Raw genomic sequence first — 24,171 nt, forward strand, 5'->3', positions numbered from 1 at the left:
TCACCCTGGATTCAAACCTGTGACTCCAGGGGTGGTAGTCAGTGTCTTTACTCACTGAGCTATCCAAGCCCCCCAGTACTTTAATATTTAATAAAAAATAATACAATTATATTTAATAATTTCAGACCCTGGGTGGTTCACATATCCTACAGCATAAAAGTTGGTTGATGGGTGTGATGTTAAAAAAAAAAAATCTAAAATACTTTAGCCATAATAGTCATTTTGAATTATCATTTAAAGGTTTATTGAATACCTACAATTCTCATCCTCACATAAATTATGCAAATTATCTTAATTATGCAGATGAAACTATCTTTATAAATCAAAAATGTCTTGAATGTGTTGCATTTCAAAACTCAGACAGGGTAAACCAAAGCTAGACACACAACTGCCTCCTACCAGAAGAAGTCAAAATAAGTAAAAAAATTGGCATTCACTACCAAAGCTGTACATTGTTAAAAATGATTATAATAATCTGAATGTTAGTAACTTTTGGAGTGCAGCATTTAAAATGAACATAATGAGTGTGATGTTTCAAAAATGCAACAGTTACATAAAAAAAAAAAAAGCTGTATATGTAACACATCTTAATAAAATAGATTTCTGTAGAATTAATATTGCAATTCAGACTAATATGACTTATGCATTGATATTTAATTTTCCTTTATGTATTCTCCAGATTATTCATACATCTATGTAGTCATTGTTGACTGGCAATGAGGACCCTGTTAACATAGATATACACGAGAGTAGATTAAATCAAATTAAATGTTAATTTTAAAAAATCACCTAAAATACCTGTGAGTACTTTTGAGAGCTGTATGCATGCTCACTATTTTAAAATAATTTAACTTTGATCATTGGGGCTTTAATAATATTCAGTGTTGCTGAAAATAAATAAGTATTTGGAAGAATACACACCTTTAGCATTGCTCCTCATGGTGGCCACTATGACTGTAGCAGTCATTATAATGAGACCAACAACAATGAAGGAGGAAAAGCCAATGTAGGATGAAGATATTCCTTCCTTGTGACAATCCAAGACTATGGAAATTATCAAAAAACAAACAAAAAAAAAAAATATTTTGGCTTGAATGCATTGATATAATATACTGACACTGACAATGACAGAGATGCCAATATCTTTTAATCTTTCTCCAGCATGTCATAGTCATTGTAATACTTTGTGTTATCCTAAAAGGAAGACATACATTTGTAGAGATTTACACTATGTATATTACTGTATGTCTTACCAGGCTGACTGTACATGTAGGTCTCACTAAACTGGTCCTCGCCATAGTTGCCAAACTTGTGCACACAGGTGAATGACACAGGTGGACTCACCGTGACATTAAACACACACATATTTTGGGTAATCCATGTTGGGTTCTTCAGAATAAAATTACTGTCACCCTTCACTGACAGCTGTAAAAAACTCAGTTTGAACAGCCAGTCCGTTTCAATCTTGCACATCACCATCACATTCTCTGTGTTTTCCACCTGCTGGTACACTCTAATTTTGGGCTTTGAAACAACTGGAATACAAAACACCAACATCAAGTATAAATAATGTTTATCTATTGACCCGTTTCATGTGACGTCGCAGTATGACCGCGCCGCCATGTTTGTGACCAATATTTCATATACCTTCATTGTGCTGCACTGTGAGACGCGACAAAAACCTTCTTCAGGAGTTAAAAGAAGCTCTTACATTCATACAGACAGGATCATCACAGACATTTTTAATAATGTGACTAAATCAGACCAGAAACAACACAAAAACATTTGTAACTTCTGAATGAGAGATGTTTGCAGTGATGTACCGGTAGGCATGTGTACTCGCTGGTCACACATCAGACCTGATTTAGCTAGTAACGGAATACGTGTAACGGGATTACGTATTTAAAATACAAAATATAAGTAACTGTATTCCACTACAGTTACAATTTAAATCATTGGTAATTAGAATACAGTTACATTCAAAAAGTATTTTGATTACAGTGGTGAAACTCTTTCTTATGTTGTGTTACATTCATACGAGCAGACAGAGAAGTAATTTTGAAGTAAGTTTGGTGCAGAAGAAATAAACCTTGTGTAAATTGTCATCTTTACGCTAAGCTAAAATGCTAGTTCTAGGCATTTTACATGCACATGTTACCAGGCACGATCATATTTTGTTATCAAGAAAATTCACGTTGGATCATAATTTCTTTTTTTCTAGTAAGACATTTGATATTAGGGCAAAAATCTTATTTTTGATAATTATTTTTGCATTGTTTTCCTGTAAAAATATCTAAAAATTTAGGTTTGTCAGAGAATGTATTTTTAACTTGTGTATTTTGTCTTACTGTACTGGCAGAGTTTTTATAGTCAAAATATATATATATACCTGTATATACAGTTATATTATCTTATAATTAACCTGGTTGTTAGAGAAATCATTCTGCATTATTGCTTGTTGCCAATTATTTTCCCTTTTGTAAATGGCAGGTTAAAAGGAGAAAACTACTAGGAAAATAAAAGACTTTGCAAATAGAAATAAACTAAAAATCCAGCCCTCACATTTTAGGAAAAATTATAGATGAATACAAGACTGTAAATCAGCTGACTAACTTGGTGTCTGGTAATATGGCCTCCTCCTGGACCAGTATGGGTTTTGAGCTGCAATAAAATAGAGACACAGACACTGAAAGTATTCCTGTAACACTTGAAATATTGTCTAAGATATTGCAAATAGAAACTAAACTAAAAATCCAGCCCTCACTTTTTAGGCAAAACTACTGAAGAATACAAGAGTGCAAATCAGTTGACTTACTTGGTGCCAGAGTATTTGGCCTCTCCCAGAACCAGTTGGGGGTTTGAGCTGCAATAAAATATTTTGTACACTTTTTGATTTTAATTTAACACAATTTTATCATTACACTTTTTGGTTTTGATTATTAAGTGACATAGCCTATAGTTGAAATGTCATGATGACAGTTCCATTCAAAAGTATCTGTATAAGACACATTAAATATTGTAATTGTTTTAACTTTTAACATAGTGGACTCCAAGACACAAAATCTTAAGTACAAAAAAACGGCATGGTTACTTGTGTAACCTCCGTTCCCTGATGGAGGGAACAAGACGTTGTGTTGATGTAGTGACACTAGGGGTCAATCTTGGGAGCCCGAGACACCACTGGTATTTGATAAATGGGCAATGAAAATTGGCGAGTGGTATTTGCATGCCACTCCCCCGGACATACGGGTATAAAAGGAGCTGGTATGCAACCACTCATTCAGGTTTTATGCTGAGGAGCCGATATAAGGTCCGGCCATTTCAGCGGGTAGTTCAGCGTTGTGGCAGGAGTGACACAATGTCATGTTCCCTCCATCAGGGAACGGAGGTTACACAAGTAACCATGACGTTCCCTATCTGTCACTCACTAGATGTTGTGTCGATGTAGTGACACTAGGGGTCCCTATACAAAATGCCACAATTGGCTGAACTGTGTTACGTGAACTGGCGGTGTGTGGTGGGCAGAATACTGTGTGCCTCATAGCCAGCACACCAGGTCGACACGTAACCTCCCCCAACATAGTAATGAGTGTCGAATGGCCCTTTGGGGACAAGTCGACTACCCAAAAGATAGAGACAGGCTTAACCCAGTCGTGGCCTCTTTTCCCCTTATCTTTTTTCACTCCATAAAAAAGAAGGGGGATTATCCGACTGGGCTGCCAGGTCTAGTCGGGGGTTGTCCCTCCCAAGGGGAAGACACCGCGGAGACCACACCTCGCCCAAAGAGAGGGGGGGATATTTAAGTGGAAGAATACATCACATGGTCTTTCCAACCATGTGGAGAGTCTTCAAGGTAGATCCTAACCAATGGGGGAGGAGTTACTACAAACATGGAGACTGGTGCAGAGGGGCTCTGCCCAAGGAAGATGCAGTTTGCCAACAGGGAAACGAACTAGTGGAAGATATTTATCGCATGGGGTTAGCCTTACAGGGAACCGCCACATGCGGAGCACCTACCCCAGAACAGGACTCTTAGTTAGCACGTGTACTGGGCCAGCAGCGAGTCTCTCTGAAAACTCGACTGCCACAGGGCTCAGAGGAACCGACTGGGTGCGCTCGTTCGTAAGGCGCGCTGTCAAGGAGACTGAGTCCAACTCCAAACCGAGAAAAGAGATGCTCTGAACCGGGAGGAGCTTGCTCTTTTCCCAGTTGACCCGAAGCCCTAGTTGGCTGAGGTGTGAGAGCACCAGGTCCCTGTGTGCGCACAACATGTCTCGAGAGTGAGCTAGGATTAGCCAGTCGTCGAGATAGTTGAGAATGCGAATGCCCACCTCCATTAAGGCAAGGGCAGCCTCTGCGACCTTCATGAAGATGCGAGGAGATAGGGACAGGCTGAAAGGGAGGACTTTGTACTGATACGCCTGACCCTCGAATGCAAACCGCAGGAAGGGTCTGTGTTGAGGAAGGATCGAGACGTGGAAGTATGCATCCTTCAGGTCTACCGCCGCGAACAAATCTTGATGCCGGACGCTCGCCAGAATGCGTTTTTGCGTCAGCATCTTGAACGGGAGTCTGTGTAAGGCCCAGTTCAGTACTCGCAGGTCCAAGATTGGCCGCAACCCACCGCCTTTTTTCAGAACTATGAAGTAGGGGCTGCAAAACCCCTTCTTCATCTCGGCTGGAGAGACTGGAGGTTATATTGCGCCCTTCCGTAGGAGGGTAGCGATCTCCACGTGCAAAGTAGCAGCATTTTCGCTCTTGACCAAGGTGAAGTGAATACCGCTGAACCTGGGCGGGTGCCTGGCGAACTGAATCACGTAGCCGAGTCGGACGGTCCGGATCAGCCATCACGACGGATTGGAAAGCACAAGCCACGCGTCCAAGTTCCACGCAAGGGGGACCAAGGGGACAACGCAGGTGGGGCCTTGCGGCGGGGCAGAGCTCGAGGTGCCACACCACGTCATGGCCATGCTGATTCCAGGGACATTGGGACATTGCCACAGCTGGGCGCTCAGGGGCGGAAAGACCACCGCTGGAGTGCCAATCCTGCAAGAAAAAAACCCATGGACGGTAGTCGTGTTGACGACCATGCACACCGGGTATGTGACCCAGGGAGGAAGGAAACCGCTCTTTTGCTGAACTGTTGGGTATCGCAGCCACATGGGCATGCGGCGAAATCAAACAAAAAGGCAACAAAAGATTTTCCGCACGGCCCTCCACCGGGGGATGGAGTGGTCTTCTTACCAGCTCCAGGTGAGTGGGTTCCTTCGTCCCTGGGTCGCACGTCTCAGGGGCGCTTTGACGACCTCCGTGGGTTCTTAGGCGCTGGCTGTGAGACGGGTGGCGTCTGCTTCCTGCGGTGGGCTCCACGCCGGGGCCGGGCCGAAGGGGCGGGCTGCGGCGGAGCCAGTGCAGTCATTGCAGGGGGATGCCCTTGGCGACGAGCAGACGGGGTGCGGGATTGCCTCTGTCTGCTGCTTCACCAAATGGGGCAGCAAGAAACCGTGTCTTGTCGGCCTCACCCATCTCGACCAGGTTGAGCCATAGGTGGACCACTAGTGTGGCCATCGTCCGCCCGAGAGACCGTGCCGTGACCTTCGTTGCTCGGAGATCGAGGTCGGTCGCCGAGCGCAGTTCCTGCATCAAATCTGGGGTGGAATTACCCTCGTGCAGTTCTTTCAACGCCTTGGCTTGGTGGACCTGCAGGAGAGCCATGGCGTGCAAGGCAGAGGCGGCTTGTCCAGCAGCACTGTAGGCTTTAGCCGTCAGGGACGACGTGAGCCTACAAGGCTTGGACAGGAGCTTAGGGTGTCCGCGCCAGGTGGCGGCGCTCTGCGGGCAAAGGTGCACCGTGAGCACCTTATCCACCAGGGGAATCATCGTATAGCCCCTGGCCGCCCCGCCATTGAGGGTAGTGAGAGCGGGGGAACTGCGGAATCGGGGCCGGGCAGTAAAAGGTGCCTCCCACGATTTCGTCAGCTCCTCGTGCACTTCCGGAAAGAATGGCACTGGAGTGGGGCGTGGCTGCTTTGAGCACGCCGCGAGCCCAGGAACCAATCATCAAGCCGCGAGGGTTCAGGGGAGAGCAGAGGGTTCCACTCTAACCTGACGCTCGTGGCCGCCCGGGAAAGCATGTCCGTCATTTCGGCATCGGCCTGTGACTGGGCAATCGTCCCCAAGGGGGGAAGCCCAGCTGAGGCTTCTGCGTCCGACTGGACAAGCCCGCTCTCCGATGCTGCGCTCGAGATCTCATCATCTTCGCGGGCTCCGAACAAGAAGCCAGACTCGCCGTGAGACGAGCCGGTGAACTCATCCGGAAGCCCGATTTGGGCAGACGAGCGTGCTGGGGAATGGGAGGTCTGCAGGGGATACCCGGCGGAGATGATCCCATTGGGGTCCCCAAATCGCCCCCAGTGCTAGCCACGCTGGCCTCATACCTGTAGGTAGAAGGACCGAGGCGGGGAGCCGCTGGGGTGGCTTGCTTTCTTAAGAAAGAACATGAGCCATCCACATACGCTGCCTCCGTGTGGGTCACGCCCAGACACGAGAGACAGCGATCATGACCATCCGAAGTTGAGAGATAATGACTGCAACCAGGAATAACACACAATCGGAAAGGCATCTTTAAAAAGATGCGTCTTTAAAAAGACGTTCCGTGTGTGCCGCTCTTTTAGAGAAATATATACTCTTTTAGAGGAAAAAACTCTTTCAGAAAATATACTCTCTTGTTTTCTGCCGAAGCGCCCAGGGGCGTTCTCTGCAGTGCACCAGTGCAGAGGAGGGAGAAGCCGCTGAAATGTGCCGTCAGATCCAGCCGAGGTGAATGAACAGTAGAATTCAGCTCAATGAGCTTGACCGTTCGGCTCTGAAGAGAAAATCTGAATGAGTGTTTGCATACCAGCTCCTTTTATACCCGTATGTCCGGGGGAGTGGCATGCAAATACCACTCGCCAATTTTCATTGGCCTTTTATCAAAGACCAGAGGTGTCTCGGGCTCCCAAGAGTGACCCCTAGTGTCACTACATCGACACCAACGTCGAGTGAGTGACAGATAGGGAACTTTAGATTCAACACAAATTTTAATAATTTTCCTTTAAAAGACTTGAATTGTAGTGGGGTAGTGATGATGAGCTCTGTAAGTCTGTATGCCACAAAATTATTAGTGCTTGTTGCCAATTTTATTTCCACCTATTACAGGAGAACATATAGAACATAAATGAGGGGAAGGGGGAGATCACTTACAAGATTACATGTAATTTCTCAACCAATCTTTTTTTTTTTTTTTTGCTTTGAGTAACTGTACTGAGGTTTCCAACAAATGCACATTGCAGTTCACAACTACATGCACAAATATAGTATACAGTGCAGAAAGTATTCAGACCCCTTCATTTTTTTCACATTTTATGTTGCAGCCTTATGCTAAAATGCTTTAAATATTTTTTCCCACATCATTCTACACTCCATACCCCATAATGACAAAGCAAAAGCTAGATTTTTCATAACTTTGCAAATGTATATATATATATATATATATATATATATATATATATATATATATGTATATATATATATATATATATATATATAAAACTGAAATAATATTCAGACCCTTAACTCAGTCCTTAGTTGAAACACCTTTGGCAGCAATTACATTCTTGTCTTTTTGGTATGATGTGACAAGCTTTGCACACCTGGATTTGGGGATTTTCTGCCATTCTTCTTTGCAGATCCTCTCAAGCTCTGTCAGGTTGGATGGGGAGTGTTGATGGACAGCCATTTTCAGGTCTCTCCAGAGATGTTCAGTTGGGTTCAAATCCGGGCTCTGGCTGGGCAACTCAAGGTCATTCACAGAGTTGTCCCAAAGCCACTCTTGCGTTGCCTTGGCTGTGTGCTTAGGGTCATTGTCTTGTTGGAAGGTGAACCTTCGGCCCAGTCTGAGGTCCTGAGCGCTCTGGACCAGGTTTTCATTAAGGATATCTCTGTACTTTGCTGCGTTCAGCTTTCCTTCAGTCCTGACCAGTCCCTTCCACTGAAAAACACCCCCACAGCATGATGATACCACCACCATGCTTCACCGTTGGGATGGTATTGCGCAGGTGATGAGCAGTGCCTGGTTTCCTCTTTTTTGAAAATTCCAAGCGGGCTTTCATGTGTCTTGCACTGAGGAGAGGCTTCCGTCTGGCTACTCTGCCATAAAGCCCAGATCGGTGGAGTGTTGCAGTGATGGTTGTCCTTCCTCAAGTTTCTCCCATCTTCACACATGATCTCTGGAGCTTAACCAGATTTACTATCAGGCTCTTGATCACCTGTCTCACTAAGGTCCTTCTCCCTACAATTGCTCAGTTATGCCAGGCAGCCAGCTCTAGGAAGAGTCCTGGTTGTTCCAAACTTCTTCCATTTAAGAATTATGGAGGTCACTGTGCTCTTGAGAAACTTCATTGCAGCAGAATGTTTTTTTTTTTTTGGCATTCCCAGATCTGTGCCTCGACACAATCTGTCTCTGAGCTCTGCAGGCAGTTCCTTTGACCTCATGGCTTGATTTTTGCATTTTCAGCAGTGAGACCTCACTGTATATAGACAGGTGTGTGCCTTTCCTAATCATGTCCACTCAATTGAATTAGCCACAGGTGGACTCCAATCAAAGTGTAGAAACATCTCCAAGATGATCCAGAGAAATGGGATGCACCTGAGCTAAATTCCAAGTGTCATAGCAAGGGTCTGAATACTTATGTCAATGTGATATTTCAGTTTTTTCTTTTTAATAAATTTGCAAAGTTATCAAAAATCTGGTTTTTGCTTTGTCATTATGAGGTATAGAGTGTAGATTGATGTGGGAAAAAAATAATTTAAAGTATTTTAGCATAAGGCTGCAACATTACAAAATGTATCAATTCTTTCTGAGTGCACTGTACAACATTTTGTAAGCTCACAATAAAATCCATAAATACACACAACTAAATGTATTTGTGATTACATGCACATATAAATTACAAGCCATCTGTGCTATTTAAAAAATATTTGAATGCACTTTTGCATCTTTAATCTTTAGTGGTTTTATCAATTAACACACTCACTGTAAGGGTGAATGGTGTTTGTAAATCGATAAACTCTCCCGTTAAAACCACTTGATGCACACACGCATTTCAAAGCTGTCCGTTATTTATGAATAGCATGTCGCTGTCAGCTTCGCAGTGAAAAATATGCAGCTTTCTCAAAGTTTTGGACCATGCAATGGGCAAAGCCTCTGACTGGTTTAGAAAGCATTTGTCTTATGAATAATATCAATAGAAACCAATGATATGTTCAAAACTAATGTAAATCTGGGGGGCCTGGGTAGCTCAGCGAGTAAAGACACTGACTACCACCCCTGGAGTCACGAGTTAGAATACAGGGTGTGCTGAGTGACTCCAGCCAGGTCTCCTAAGCAAACAAATTGGCCCGGCTGCTAGTTAGGGAGGATTCACATGGGATAACCTCCTCGTGTTCGCTATAATGTGGTTCGCTCTCGGTGAGGCACGTGGTGAGTTGTGCGTGGATGCTGCAGAGAATGGCGTGAAGCCTCCACACGCGCTATGTCTCCGTGGTAAAGCACTCAACAAGCCACGTGATAAGATGCGCGGATTGACAGCCTCAGACGTGGAGGCAACTGAGATTCATCCTCCGAGACCCAGATTGAAGCGAGTCACTACGCCACCACGTGGACTTAAAGCGCATTGGGAATTGGGCATTCCAAATAGGGGAGAAAAGGGGGGGGATAAAATAGTGTAAATCTAACATATCCATGTGACATTTTCTCCAACATTGATTTCAAACCAGGAAGAAGAAAATCTTCCCAAAAATCCCTTAATTAACCACTTTACTCTTGAAATTAAAATTAATGATTACTATCATTGTCTTACAAAATGGGCAACACAAACAAATCTGTTAACATCTAGAAAAGCATGTTTTAGTGTTTCATGATCCTTTAACAGCTCAGACAGGCTGATTAATAGTGTAAGATAATGCAAAATGAACATGAACCAAACTTCCTGGATTTGTTGTGATAGAAAATTTCAAGATGGCAGAAAAATAAAAATTGCAAATTGAATAAAGTAAAAAGCAAGCTTTCACTTTTCAGCCAAAATGACTGATGAATACAAAACTGCAAATCCTCTGACTTACAAGGTGTTTGGTAATATGGCCTCATCCAGGACCAGTAAGGGTTTTGAGCTGCAATTCAATAGTGAGACACGTAAGAAAATGCAAGACTAAGATGAACCGAACCTCCAACCGACAACAGTCCAAATTTGGGATGAATACAAGATTGTAAATCAGCTGACTTACTTGGTGTCTGGGTATACGGCCTCCTCCAGGACCAATAGGGGTCTTGAGCTGCAGTGCAATAAAGAGCAACACATGCAACTTTTACACTTTTAACCAGCTCAGACAAGTTTGTTTAAAAATGTGAAGTTTACATGTTTACAAGTTTACAACAATTAAAAATGTCAAAATGGCAGAAAATATTCTTGTAACACTTGTAATGTTTTCTAAGACATTGCAAATAGAAAAAAATTGTCCAAATTAGGGATGAATACAAGATTGTAAATCAGCTGACCTGCAGGTCTATGTGTCTGGGTATGTGGCCTCCTCCAGGACCAGTAGGTGTCTTGAGCTGCAATGCAATAAAGAGCAACAATTGGGACTTTTACCTATTTTTTTAAACACCACAGACAAGTTTTCTTAAAAAGTTTAAGTTTACATGTTTACAAGTTTGCAAAACATAAAAATATTCCTGTAACACTTGTAATGTTTTCTAAGACGTTGCAAATAGCAGAGGTGCATAGTAACGCACTACATTTACTCAGTTACATTTACTTGAGTAACTTTTTGGAAAGATTTTTACTTTTAGAGTAGGTTTAAAAGTGGGTACTTTTTACTCTCACTCAAGTAAATTTCTATTGAAAAAATTTCACCTTTACTTCGTTACAATGGGTGGCGTTCCTGTCGTTACATTACTGGGTTTAATTTGAACTTATGCATCATTTATTGAGAGATTATTGAATGGGACTTTTATGACAGCAGAAGTTTACACAGCTGTGCACGCTGTCACAGACTGTCACTCAAGCCGACTCCATCACTGCTGCAGCATCGAGCTCTTCAAACTAAGTGAAACACTTTTATTTTTATATTGTTGCCAATTTATTTCCACCTATTAAAAGAGAATTTATAGAATATTTTAGATAAAAGTCTGTAGATTTCATACCTTGGTTTCACCAATATGGTGCTAAGATATAGTAAAAAGAAGAAAATAGACTTCCATTTGTGAAAACAAAGCAGAAACTAAATAGTGGTGCTGACACAAGTAAAAACTGTTTAATGGTGTAAAGAGAATGCAGATCTACTATTAACCAACCTTTCTATATTTTCTGTGATATTTCACAATGTATGCATTCCTGTAACATGTTGAAAATAGAAATAAAATCTAAAATCCACTTTTCACTTTTTTATCAAGCCATTTAATACTGCAAATCAGCTGACTCACTTGGTGTCTGGTAATATGGCCTCCTCCTGGACAAGTTTGGGATTTTAGCTGCATAAAATAGAGACACAGACACTGAACATATTCCTGTAACACTTGAAATATTGTCTAAGATATTGCAAATAGAAATAAACAAAAAATCCAGCCCTCACATTTTAGGCAAAACTATTGATGAATACAAGACTGCAAATCAGTTGACTTACTTGGTGCCAGATTGTTTGGCCTGTATCAAATATTTTGTACACTTTTTGATTTTAATTCAACACAATTTTATCATTACACTTTTTGGTTTTGATTATTAATACCAACAGAAAAAAAGTGTAATAGATTTAAGTGACAGCCTATAGTTGAAATGTCATGATGACTGTTCCATTCAAAAGTTGTATCTGTATAAGACACATTAAATATTGTAATTTTTCTAACTTTTAACATAGTGGACTCCAAGACACAAAATCTTAAGTACAAAAAAACTTTAGATTCAACACAAATTTTAATCATTTCCCTTTAAAAGACTTGAATTGTAGTGGGGTAGTGATGATGAGCTCTTTAAGTCTGTATACCATAAAAATATTATTGCTTGTTGCCAATTTTATTTCCACCTATTAGAGGAGAACATATAGAACATGTCATACTAAAGTCTGTTGATTACACACCTTGGTTTCGCCAATATGGTGCTAAGAGATAAAAGAAGAAAAAAGAAAAAACATTACATTTGTAAAAACATAGCAGAAAGTAGTGGTGCTGACACAAGTAAAAACTGTTTAATGGTGTATAAGAGAGTGCAGAACTAACATAAACCAAACTTTTATTTTTTTGTGATTATTTGAGGATTTCAAGATGGCAGACAAGTACTCTGTAACTCTTTGTAACATTTTGAAAATAGAAATAAAATAAAAATCCAGCAAATGTGATTGTAAATGAGATGGCTGGTAGAGTTCATGGCGCCCACTTGTCTGTGCCCACCACAAGATGCCGCCCTGGGCGGCTGACCATATCGCCCATACCAAAATCCACCACTGACAGCACACACATTATAAACAGCACTGACGAGGTAAATAGGAGACAAATACATCATCAGATTTTAAAATACACATCATCAGATTTTAAAATACACATCATCATCCTTACTAAAATATATATAAAAAAAAAAAAAAAAAATTATGTAGTAACACTAACTGGTAACTTGTATAGATTAGCCAAATTTTAAATCTATTAGGGCGAATCAATTAGACTTTATTTTTATCAGGCTACAACTGTGAATGTTGTTGTTAAAGGTTTCCAAAGTTGTTTAGGCTATTCGCTTTTTCATAACAAACACTACAGTTAATTTTTAGAAAAGACTATCAACATTAACCTAACCACAGTAATGTGAAGCCACCCATGGTCTTACCTAATAGGCTTGTCATTACAAATGCCACTGTTAAACAATGGTAGAACAATGGTAAACTTTCACAGGCAAGTACAATTTGAAGGGGTTGAAACTTCCATGAACTATGGAAACATTATTGACAAATTTTCATCCTGTTCTATCCTACTCCTGTTCTAACTGGCATTTGCCTTTGGATATCTTATAGGTTACTTAAACCATTAGGCCCATGTCCTGCTGAACTCAAATCATTCTTGTTTAAATGACATGTCCAAACAAATGCATGCAGACAGATACAGTCTCCAGTCTCCTTTATCGGAATGCTCAACCAAGGAGCTCTGAGCGCCCAACGGTCAACGGATGTAAAAAGAAAGTCCTGCCTTACAGTTAAAAGAGCCAATCACCTTTTAGATACAGACATCACCTTTCAATCAACTCTAGAATGCACATGCACATTAGCTATACAAGCCAGGAAAAGAAAGTGCACTATTCAGTTCTCACCACAGTTTTGAAAAATGCATCAAAGTGGGCATGGTCAGCAGCGGAATGAGGGGAAGGGGGAGATCACTTAAATGTAACTTCTCAACCAGTCAAATGTTTTTTTTTTTTTTTTTTTTTGCTTTAATAGAGTAAAGGTATCGAAGTTTCCAACAAATTCACACTGCAATTCACAACTACATGCACAAATATAGTATACAGTGCATTCAGAAAGTATTCAGACCCCTTCATTTTTTTCACATTTTGTTATGTTGCAGCCTTATGCTAAAATGCTTTAAATAGTTTTTCCCACATCAGTCTACACTCCATACCCCATAATGACAAAGCAAAAACTAGATTTTCATTATTTTTTTTACAAATTTATTAAAAAGAAAATCCTATATATCACATTGACATAAGTATTCAGACCCTTAACTCAGTACTTAGTTGAAACACCTTTGGAAGCAATTACTTTGTCTTGTCTTTTTGGGTATGATGTGACAAGCTTTGCACACCTGGATTTAGGGTTTTTCTGCCATTCTTCTCTGCAGATCCTCTCAACCTTTCAGGTTGGATGGGGAGTGTTGATGGACAGCCATTTTCAGATCTCTCCAGAGATGTTCGATTGGGTTCAAGTCCGGACTCTGGCTGGGCCACTCAAGGTCATTCACAGAATTGTCCCAAAGCCACACTTGCACTGTCTTGGCTGCGTGCTTAGGGTCATTGTTTTGTTGGAAGGTGAACCTTCGGCCCAGTCTGAGGTCCTGAGCACTCTGGACCAGGTTTTCATTAAGGATATCTCTGTACTTTGCTGCGTTCAGCTTTCCCTCAACCCTGACCTGTCCCTGCCGCTGAAAAATACCCCAACCACCATGCTTCACCGTTGGGATGGTATTGCGCAGGTGATGAGCGGTGCCTGGTTTCCTCCAGACATGATGCTTGGAATTAAGGCCGAACAGTTTAATCTTCATTTCATCAGACCAGAGAATCTTATTTCTCACAGTCTGAGAATCCTTTAGGCGCTTTTTTGCAAATTCTAAGCGGCTTTCATGTGTCTTGCACTGAGGAGAGGCTTCTGTCTAGCCACTCTGCCATAATGCCCAGATCAGTGGAGTGTTGCGGTAATGGTTGTCCTTCAGCAAGTTTCTCCCATCTTCACACATGATCTCTGGAGCTTAAGCAGAGTGACCATTGGGTTCTTGGTCACCTATCTTACCAAGGTCCTTCTCCCCACAATTGCTCAGTTTGGCCAGGCAGCCAGCTCTAGGAAGAGTCCTAGTTGTTCCAAACTTCTTCCATTTAAGAATTATGGAGGCCATAGTGCTTTTGGGAACCTTCAATGCAGCCAAAAAAGTTTTGCAGCTTCCCCAGATCTGTGCCTCGACGCAATCTGTCTCTGAGCTCTGCAGGCAGTTCCTTTGACCTCATGGCTTGGTTTTTGCTCTGATATGCATTTTCAGCTGTGAGACCTTACTGTATATAGACAGGTGTGTGTCTTTCCTAATCATGTCCGCTCAATTGAATTAGCCACAGGTGGACTCCAATCAAAGTGTAGAAACATCTCAAAGATGATCCAGAGAAATAGGATGCACCTGAGCTAAATTCCAAGTGTCATAGCAAGGGTCTGAATACTTATGTCAGTGTGATATTTCAATTTTTTTCTTTTAAATAAATTTGCAAAGTTATCAAAAATCTGTTTTTTTCTTTGTCATTATGAGGTATAGAGTGTAGACTGATGTGGGAAAAAAATTATTGAAAGCATTTTAGCATAAGGCTGCAACATAACAAAATGTGAAAAAAAATGAAGCGGTCTGAATACTTTATGAATTCACTGTACAACATTTTGTAAGCTCACAATAAAATCCATAAATACACAAAGTTAAATTGATGTGATTTCATGCATATATAAATTGCGAGCCATTTGTGCTATTTAAAATATATTTGAATGCGCTTTTGCAACTTTAATCTTTAGTGGTTTTATCAATTAACACACTCACTGTAAGGGTGAATGGTGTTTGTAAATCGATAAACTCTCCCGTTAAAACCGCTTGTAGCACATACGCATTTCAAAGCTGTCCGTTATTTATGAATAGCATGTCGCTGTCAGCTTCACAGTGAAAAATGTGCAGCTTTCTCAAAGTTTTGGACCATGCAATGGGCAAAGCCTCTGACTGGTTTAGAAAGCGTCTGTCTTATGAATAATATCAAGAGAAACCAGTGATATGTTCAAAACTAGTGTAAATCTAACTTATGCATGTGACATTTTCTCAACATTGATTTCAATCCAGGAAGAAGAAAATGGCCCCAAAAATCCCTTAATTAACCACTTTACTCTTGAAATTAAAATTAATGATTACTATCATTGTCTTACAAAATGGGCAACACAAACAAATCTGTTAACATCTAGAAAAGCATGTTTTAGTGTTTCATGATCCTTTAACAGCTCAGACTGGCTGATAAATAGTGTAAGATAATGCAAAATGAACATGAACCAAACTTCCTGCATTTGTTGTGATAGAAAATTTCAAGATGGCAGAAAAATAAAAATTGCAAATTGAATAAAGTAAAAAGCAAGCTTTCACTTTTCAGCCAAAATGACTGATGAATACAAAACTGCAAATCCTCTGACTTACAAGGTGTTTGGTAATATGGCCTCATCCAGGACCAGTAAGGGTTTTGAGCTGCAATTCAATAGTGAGACACGTAAGAAAATGCAAGACTAAGATGAACCGAACCTCCAACCGACAACAGTCCAAATTTGGGATGAATACAAGATTGTAAATCAGCTGACTTACTTGGTGTCTGGGTATACGGCCTCCTCCAGTACCAGTAGGGGTCTTTAGCAGCAATCCAATAAAGAGCGACACATGCAACTTTTACACTTTTAACCAGCTCAGACAAGTTTTCTTAAAAAGTTTAAGTTTACATGTATACAAGTTTACAAAACATTAATCATCCAGTGAGCGGCAGTTCTGTGGATGGAAACGCCTTGTTGATGAGAGAGGTCAACAGAGAATGGCCAGACTGGTTTGAACTGACAAAGTCTACGGTAACTCAGATAACCACTCTGTACAATTGTAGTGCGAAGAATATCATCTCAGAATGCTGTTCTGAGATGCGGGTTGGCACTGTTTTGACGGCACGAGGGGGACCTACACAATATAGGCAGGTGGTTTTAAAATTGTGATTGATCGGTGTACATTTATGGATGTCATTCGTGAATTCATTTAATTATTGCAAAACTCCTTACATTTATTTGTGGATCTCATTCAATTTATTTGTGAACCAACTTTTTATTTGTAAATCTCTTTCCATTTGTATGTTAATGTGAAACAAAAATATCCCCATAGCTGTTCCATGCAAAATTTGTGTCTTGTAGACACATTATATATTGTATTTTTTCTAACTTTACATTATGGTCTCCAGGATACAAAATCAAAAAATAAAAATAAATAAAATCCCCTTACAAAAAAGGAAAAGTATCATTTCGACACCAATTTTAATAATTTCCCTTTAAAAAATGTAATTTAATTTTAGTGGGATAGTAATGATGAGTCAGGCACTACAATCTCTAAAAGTATGTGTGCCATTAAAAATATTATTGCTTGTTGCCAATTTTATTTCCACCTATTAAAAGAGAATATAAAGAATAGTTTAGACAAAAGTCTGTAAATTTCATACCTTGGTTTCACCAATATGGTGCTAAGATATAGTAAAAAGAAGAAAATAGACTTCCATTTGTAAAAACAAAGCAGAAACTAAATAGTGGTGCTGACACAAGTAAAAACTGTTTAATGGTGTAAAGAGAATGCAGATCTACTATTAACCAACCTTCCTATATTTTCTGTGATATTTCACAATGTATGCATTCCTGTAACACTTTGAAAATAGAAATCAAATCTAAAATTCAGCTCTCACTTTTTCAGTTTTATCAAGCCATCTAATACTGCAAATCAGCTGACTCACTTGGTGTCTGGTAATATGGCCTCCTCCTGGACAAGTTTGGGATTTTAGCTGCATAAAATAGAGACACAGACACTGAAAGTATTCCTGTAACACTTGAAATATTGTCTAAGATATTGCAAATAGAAATAAACAAAAAATCCAGCCCTCACATTTTAGGCAAACCATTGATGAATACAAGACTGCAAATCAGTTGACTTACTTGGTGCCATAGTATTTGGCCTGTATCAAATATTTTGTACACTTTCTGATTTTAATTTAACACAATTTTATCATTACACTTTTTGGTTTTGATTATTAATACCAACAGAAAAAAAGTGTAATAGATTTAAGTGACAGCCTATAGTTGAAATGTCATGATGACTGTTCCATTCAAAAGTTGTATCTGTATAAGACACATTAAATATTGTAATTTTTCTAACTTTTAACATAGTGGACTCCAAGACACAAAATCTTAAGTACAAAAAAACTTTAGATTCAACACAAATTTTAATCATTTCCCTTTAAAAGACTTGAACTGTAGTGGGGTAGTGATGATGAGCTCTTTAAGTCTGTATACCATAAAAATATTATTGCTTGTTGCCAATTTTATTTCCACCTATTAGAGGAGAACATATAGAACATGTCATACTAAAGTCTGTTGATTACACACCTTGGTTTTGCCAATATGGTGCTAAGAGATAAAAGAAGAAAAAAGAAAAAACATTACATTTGTAAAAACATAGCAGAAAGTAGTGGTGCTGACAAAAGTAAAAACTGTTTAATGGTGTATAAGAGAGTGCAGAACTAACATAAACCAAACTTTTATTTTTTTGTGATTATTTGAGGATTTCAAGATGGCAGACAAGTACTCTGTAACTCTTTGTAAAATTTTGAAAATAGAAATAAAATAAAAATCCAGCGAATGTGATTGTAAATGAGAGGCTGGTGGAGTTCAGGGCGTCCACTTGTCTGTGCCCACCACAAGATGCCGCCCTGGGCGGCTGACCATGTCGCCCATACCAAAATCCGCCACTGACAGCACACACATTATAAACAGCACTGACGAGGTAAATAGGAGACAAATACATCATCAGATTTCTAATATATATATATATATATAAAAAAATAAAAAATTATGTAGTAACACTAACTGGTAACTTGTATAGATTAGCCAAATTTTAAATCTATTAGGGCGAATCAATTAGACTTTATTTTTATCAGGCTACAACTGCAAAAGTTGTTGTTAAAGGTTTCCAAAGTTGTTTAGGCTATTAGCTTTTTCATAACAAACACTACAGTTTATTTTTAGAAAAGACTATCAACATTAACCTAACCACAGTAATGTGAAGCCACCCATGGTCTTACCTAATAGGCTTGTCATTACAAATGCCACTGTTAAACAATGGTAGAACAATGGTAAACTTTCACAGGCAAGTACAATTTGAAGGGGTTGAAACTTCCATGAACTATGGAAACATTATTGACAAATTTTCATCCTGTTCTATCCTACTCCTGTTCTAACTGGCATTTGCCTTTGGATATCTTATAGGTTACTTAAACCATTAGGCCCATGTCCTGCTGAACTCAAATCATTCTTGTTTAAATGACATGTCCAAACAAATGCATGCAGACAGTTACAGTCTCCAGTCTCCTTTATCACTTTTTGCGAGGTGGGGGATTTTGGTTAGTGAAAATGCTGAGTGGCTAGTGACCTTGGAAAACTACTAGCCACAGTGACCGTTGAGTCAAAAAGTTCATTTCAAACACTGTATGTAACGTATGTGTAACTTAGGTGTATCTTATGTGTATCGTATGTCCCGCATGTCATGAGCAGTATTTACGCATTTACCTTTCGCCCTCGCGGGGGTACTGAAAACTATTGCAACTACTTCGGGCTGATTAACTGTATAAATGTATGTAAAATCCTCGTTAATTGTACATGCCTTTTGCTCTGTCGAACGTGTGACTGACAAATGGAGCGCAAACAGACAGCATTTCTGCGTGTGGTGCCCTACACAGGCTGCGTTCTCTGCGTTTAGGGAGCGGAGGTACTGCTGTACAGAACTAATGATCTAAATTCCTTCAACACTGAAAACTGTAACTACACTGAACTAACACCTAAAAGCTATGAAATAGCGAAAGTAGGCTTTAATAAAACATGATCTTGCTTTGGTTTATATTTCAGCATTATATATATTGTCTCTGTGAGACATTGTTCATATTTTCACTGTAATAATTACTAGAAAGGTTTCCAAACTACAAGCCCTGTAAGTCTGTATGCTATGAAATTATTATTGCTTATTGCCAATAATTTTTTCACCTGGAAGATAATATAGAATATAGAGATAAAGTCTGTAGATTACACTATTTGGTTTCACCAATATGGTGTTGAGATATTAGTAAAAAAAAAAAAAAAAGACCATTGTAAATAAAATTGTTGTGGTATTAGAAACTTAAAGATGGCGAAAGTCTCCCTGTCACACTTTAAAAATAAAGAAATAAACAAAATATACATATGTGACTTTTTTGGCCAAAAATGTAGTGAGTACAACATTCACTGCATGTCCGCTGACTTACTAGTTATCTGATAATACGGCCTCATCCAGGACCAGTAGGGGATTTGAGCTATGATTAAAAAAATAGACAAATGGGTTTTAGACTTTTTGAACACTGTAGAAAAAATTATTACACCATGAACATATATATCCCACTATAACACTGCAATTAAACCATTATACAGAGACATCAGACATAAACACTATTTAACACTAGTTTAATTAGATTAATTTCATTAAGGCAAACATACTTGAAGTGTCATTACTTTTCCACGTATCAGCTGCAGCTGTCCCAACAAAAGGCAGAAATTAAACAGACTGAGCTTTCTAAATTGTACACAACAATGGCACAAAATCTAAACAAATATCATCCATTAATTAACAGGTATATAAACTATCACTTGAGATTTAACCCAGATTAAAGGAGATTAGAATTTGAATACTGACAGGACAAAAAGTTGGTGGATTAATGTCTGTACATTTATAGATAGATTACATACGTGTCGTTGAAGGGTCATAATTGTTGTACCGTGCATCGGACAGCTCTGTACAACAATGCACAATTAATTAGTTAATATTTCTAAACTTGTATACAGCAGATAGACACACAAACTGAGTTAAAGAAATCTAATTAACTTACCTATAACTGAGCAAAGGGCCAGTAAAAAGACAGAAAAAAGACTTCTCATGGTGTCACAGCTCTCTCACATGCAGTGACTCACTTAGTCTACGAAACTTATGCGGTAACTTCCTCTGTATTTACAGAGGTAAAAAAAAAGAAAGAAAGAAGAAGAACTGAAAAAAAAGTCTTGTGACACACACACGTACATATTCTACTTGCAAACATTTCTGCTCAGTTTACAAAGTACACTTTATCTCAGCTAACAGATCTCCTTTTTCAATATTGGAAATACTGAACCAAACATAGAGGAAATTATTTAAAACTCACAGACAGAGGTTTGTAAATCCATATTATTCATAACCGTAAGAATATTCAGAACTGTTCCCCAAACTCAAATTTAATTCATGCCATTCCTCACATTTCTCTGGATAAATTAAAGGATAAAATACATTAGATATACACTGGCAGCCAAAAGTTTGGAATAATGTACAGATTTTGCTCTTATGGAAAGCAATTGGTACTTTTATTCACCAAAGTGGCATTCAACTGATCACAACTACTTCAAAGAGTTCTCATCAAAAAATCCTCCATGTGCAGCAATGACAGCTTTGGCAGATCCTTGGCATTCTAGCTGTCAGTTTGTCCAGATACTCAGGTGACATTTCACCCCACACTTCCTGTAGCACTTGCCATAGATGTGGCTGTCTTGTCGGGCACTTCTCACGCACCTTACAGTCTAGCTGATCCCACAAAAGCTCAATGGAGTTAAGATCCATAACACTCTTTTCCAATTATCTGTTGTCCAATGTCTGTGTTTCTTTATCCACTCTAACCTTTTCTTTTTGTTTTTCTGTTTCAAAAGTGAAACTTTTTCTTTGCAATTCTTCCCAAAAGGCCTGCACCCCTGAGTCTTCTCTTTACTGTTGTACATGAAACTGGTGTTGAGCGGGTAGAATTCAATGAAGCTGTCAGCTGAGGACATGTGAGGTGTCTATTTCTCAAACTAGAGACTCTGATGTACTTATCCTCTTGTTTAGTTGTACATCTGGTCTTCCACATCTCTTTCTGTCCTTGTTAGAGCCAGTTGTTCTTTGTCTTTGAAGACTGTAGTGTACACTTTTGTATGAAATCTTCAGTTTTTTGGCAATTTCAAGCATTGTATAGCCTTCATTCCTCAAAACAATGATTGACTGACGAGTTTCTAGAGAAAGCTGTTTCTTTTTTTGCCATTTTTGACCTAATATTGACCTTAAGACATGCCAGTCTAATGCATACTATGGCAACTCAAAAAAAAAAAAAAAAAAAAAACACAAAGACAAAGACAATGTTAAGCTTCACTTAATGAACCAAATAGCTTTCAACTGTGTTTGATATAATGGCAAGTGATTTTCTAGTATCAAATTAGCAATTTATCATGATTACTCAAGGATAAGGTGTTGGAGTGATGGCTGCTGTCTAGATTTGATCAAAAATGACTTTTTTTCAAATAGTGATGGTGCTGTTTTTTTACATCAGTAATGTCCTGACTATACTTTGTGATCAGTTGAATGCCACTTTGCCAATTTCCATCTGAAACAGCAAAATCTGTACATATTTCCAAACTTTTGGCCGCCAGTGTACATAACATAAAAATATGATGCAGTCAGATACTGCATACATACATTTATTCATACTGTATATACACACAAAGTTACTTATGTCCTGTATACAAAGTATATTCTAATGTACTTGCACAAAGCTAACCAACCAACCAGCAAAAGGACATCTGAAGGAGCTTCAACGTTCTTCAAACAATTTTCCTTTTTATTAGGTGATATTGTGGAATAGCATGGTTTGCATTTTCACTTCACTCTGTGTTCAAAGAAAGTGCAGAATAGCTAAAAAGAAACATAACAGGAACATAACAAAAAACATTTGTCCAAACATCTGCCCTGTCCCTATACTCACGCTTTCGGATTTGGACTTTGGACTGCTTACTTGTCTTACATATTTCTGGTGTTTGGCCACAATGTGCAAGCAGACATGAAGACTTAAGACTGCGTGTGTGTGAATGACTTTTGACTGCACATTGGGACACTTGTACACATAACCATGTTGGTCATGGTTGCAGCCAACAGGATCACACAGGAAGTCGGCATGCTGTTTTCGAGAGTTCCGGTACCCTACACTGTAAAACTTAAACTACTGTGATTCTTAAATACAATAGTTTGCTGTTAAAAATGTTGCATTCTGGGAGATCAAGAGCAGGCTCACTGTGAAGTGACTAGTGTTACAGTAAATAGCTGTTGTTTTCAAGGCTTTAGGGGAAAATGAACATTCAAAATCATGATATCATCTTCAGGGCTGCGAGCGAGAGTTTCCCCCTGATTGATCTGAAGAACTCGCTGCTGCATGGTGCTGCCTGCTCTGTCTTGTCTGTCCATGCGCTGTCATTGTCCTCTTTGCTCTGCGACGTTAGACTGCGGGAGAAAAGGGACTTGTGGCATGAGAATGTGAGAACAGTGTCAATTACATGACTCTCACACTCAGTGCGTGAGAGTTGGCAGCCCTGCATCTTGGTGAAAGCTATAGTGACATTTTGAAATGTATATTTTAAAAACCCCCATGAAAATTAAAGTTTGTGGCACATGGTTAGTGTTCATTATGTTTCTGACCAACTCTATTCTTTAACATCTCACATCAGCCTTCATTTGTCTGACTAATTAAATGTAAAATGTTGCCAGGATTGAACAGTATATTTTGTATAAAAAATATAAATACAAATAAATAAATAAAATAAAAAAAAACCTGTACACAGTAAAATAACAGTATAGCTCTATATTTACCATTATAATGGTAAAATACCCATATGCCTTTTTGCTTGAATAATTATGTATGCTTTGGCAATGCATTGGAGCTACAAAAAAACAAAAACAAACAAAAAAAAAAAAAAACACATGCACAAATGTTTTTTTTTTTTCAGACTTAATAGAAGTCTTAGTTTAATTAGTGTTATTGTTTTGTTATCAATAGTTGTGTTTTGTTTGAAGTCACCATTATGGTGATTAGTGTTCTCTTGAGCTGGGAAATTGGACCTTCTTTATTATATTATGTTCTTCCAGCCAGTCAATTTTTGTTTACAGAAAACACACATTTTTGTTTACAGGGTGGGGTGGAATAACAGGGTTCAAAACAGTGTTACTATGAATGCAAACCTTCAGTGAAAAAGACACTCTATTAGCATAACATAAATATATATAAATAAATACAAATTTCTAACATTCTTTTGAATGTCCATGTACTATATTTGATGCCATGAGTGTTCCTTCATTTAATATTACTATTATTTTGAATAGCCATGGAAAATGAAGCAATGTGATAACAATTTTACCTGGTCGCAAAAAGTAGTCCGTTAATTTCCTGATGAACTTTCACCTTTTGCTTGGCAGAGCTAATGTGTGCTTCTAAATCACTTGCACCTTTATTAGCAACTGACACATAAGTGCCAGCTTTACATGTCATACATTCTGCTTCCCACGGATCTCGACCAGGACGAAAGCATGGGAATCTTTTGTGCAAATCTTCTGTAAATTTGCACTTTCGTTTGGACATTGTTTCTACTCAGCTGTCATTTGCTGCTACTGTCAAGCAACTGTTTGATTCTGAACACAACAGCGCTTCGCGCGTTCGCGGAGAGATTGACAGGCAG

General features: G+C 39.1%; 1 protein-coding gene across 8 annotated transcripts; it reads right to left on the reverse strand.

Moving 5' to 3' along the window:
* Nucleotides 1-230: 230 nt before the first annotated feature.
* Nucleotides 231-20,589, reverse strand: LOC127423781 (uncharacterized). Of its 8 annotated transcripts, none has more exons than XM_051668347.1 (18): nt 20,502-20,589; nt 20,362-20,406; nt 20,113-20,148; nt 19,884-19,931; nt 17,977-17,997; nt 17,328-17,375; nt 16,157-16,198; nt 15,995-16,042; nt 12,172-12,192; nt 11,522-11,569; nt 10,595-10,651; nt 10,324-10,371; nt 10,162-10,209; nt 2,816-2,863; nt 2,614-2,661; nt 1,254-1,535; nt 922-1,044; nt 231-725 (listed from the first exon to the last, which is right to left on the reverse strand). In XM_051668347.1, the coding sequence occupies exons 1-18, from the start codon at nt 20,548-20,550 to the stop codon at nt 685-687; spliced, it is 1,101 nt and encodes a 366-aa protein (XP_051524307.1). In that variant the 5' UTR covers nt 20,551-20,589; the 3' UTR covers nt 231-684. The 8 variants fall into 8 exon arrangements, with proteins under 8 accessions (XP_051524307.1, XP_051524308.1, XP_051524309.1 ...); XM_051668348.1 differs by having other exon boundaries at nt 20,113-20,142; nt 20,502-20,583; XM_051668349.1 differs by lacking the exon at nt 16,157-16,198.
* Nucleotides 20,590-24,171: the final 3,582 nt, after the last annotated feature.

Source organism: Myxocyprinus asiaticus, chromosome 33 (assembly GCF_019703515.2).
Source record: "Myxocyprinus asiaticus isolate MX2 ecotype Aquarium Trade chromosome 33, UBuf_Myxa_2, whole genome shotgun sequence".
Taxonomy (NCBI): domain Eukaryota; kingdom Metazoa; phylum Chordata; class Actinopteri; order Cypriniformes; family Catostomidae; genus Myxocyprinus; species Myxocyprinus asiaticus.

Bases quoted from the DNA above. Each gene is read 5' to 3' on its own strand.
- LOC127423781 (XM_051668347.1), bottom strand. From the start codon at position 20,550: ATGAGAAGTCTTTTTTCTGTCTTTTTACTGGCCCTTTGCTCAGTTATA. The intron at 20,149-20,361 runs GTATGTAATCTA...TTGTTGGGACAG, and splicing joins TTATGACCCTTCAACGACAC to CTGCAGCTGATACGTGGAAA. The intron at 726-921 runs GTGTGTATTCTT...CTATGTTAACAG, and splicing joins CATGAGGAGCAATGCTAAAG to GGTCCTCATTGCCAGTCAAC.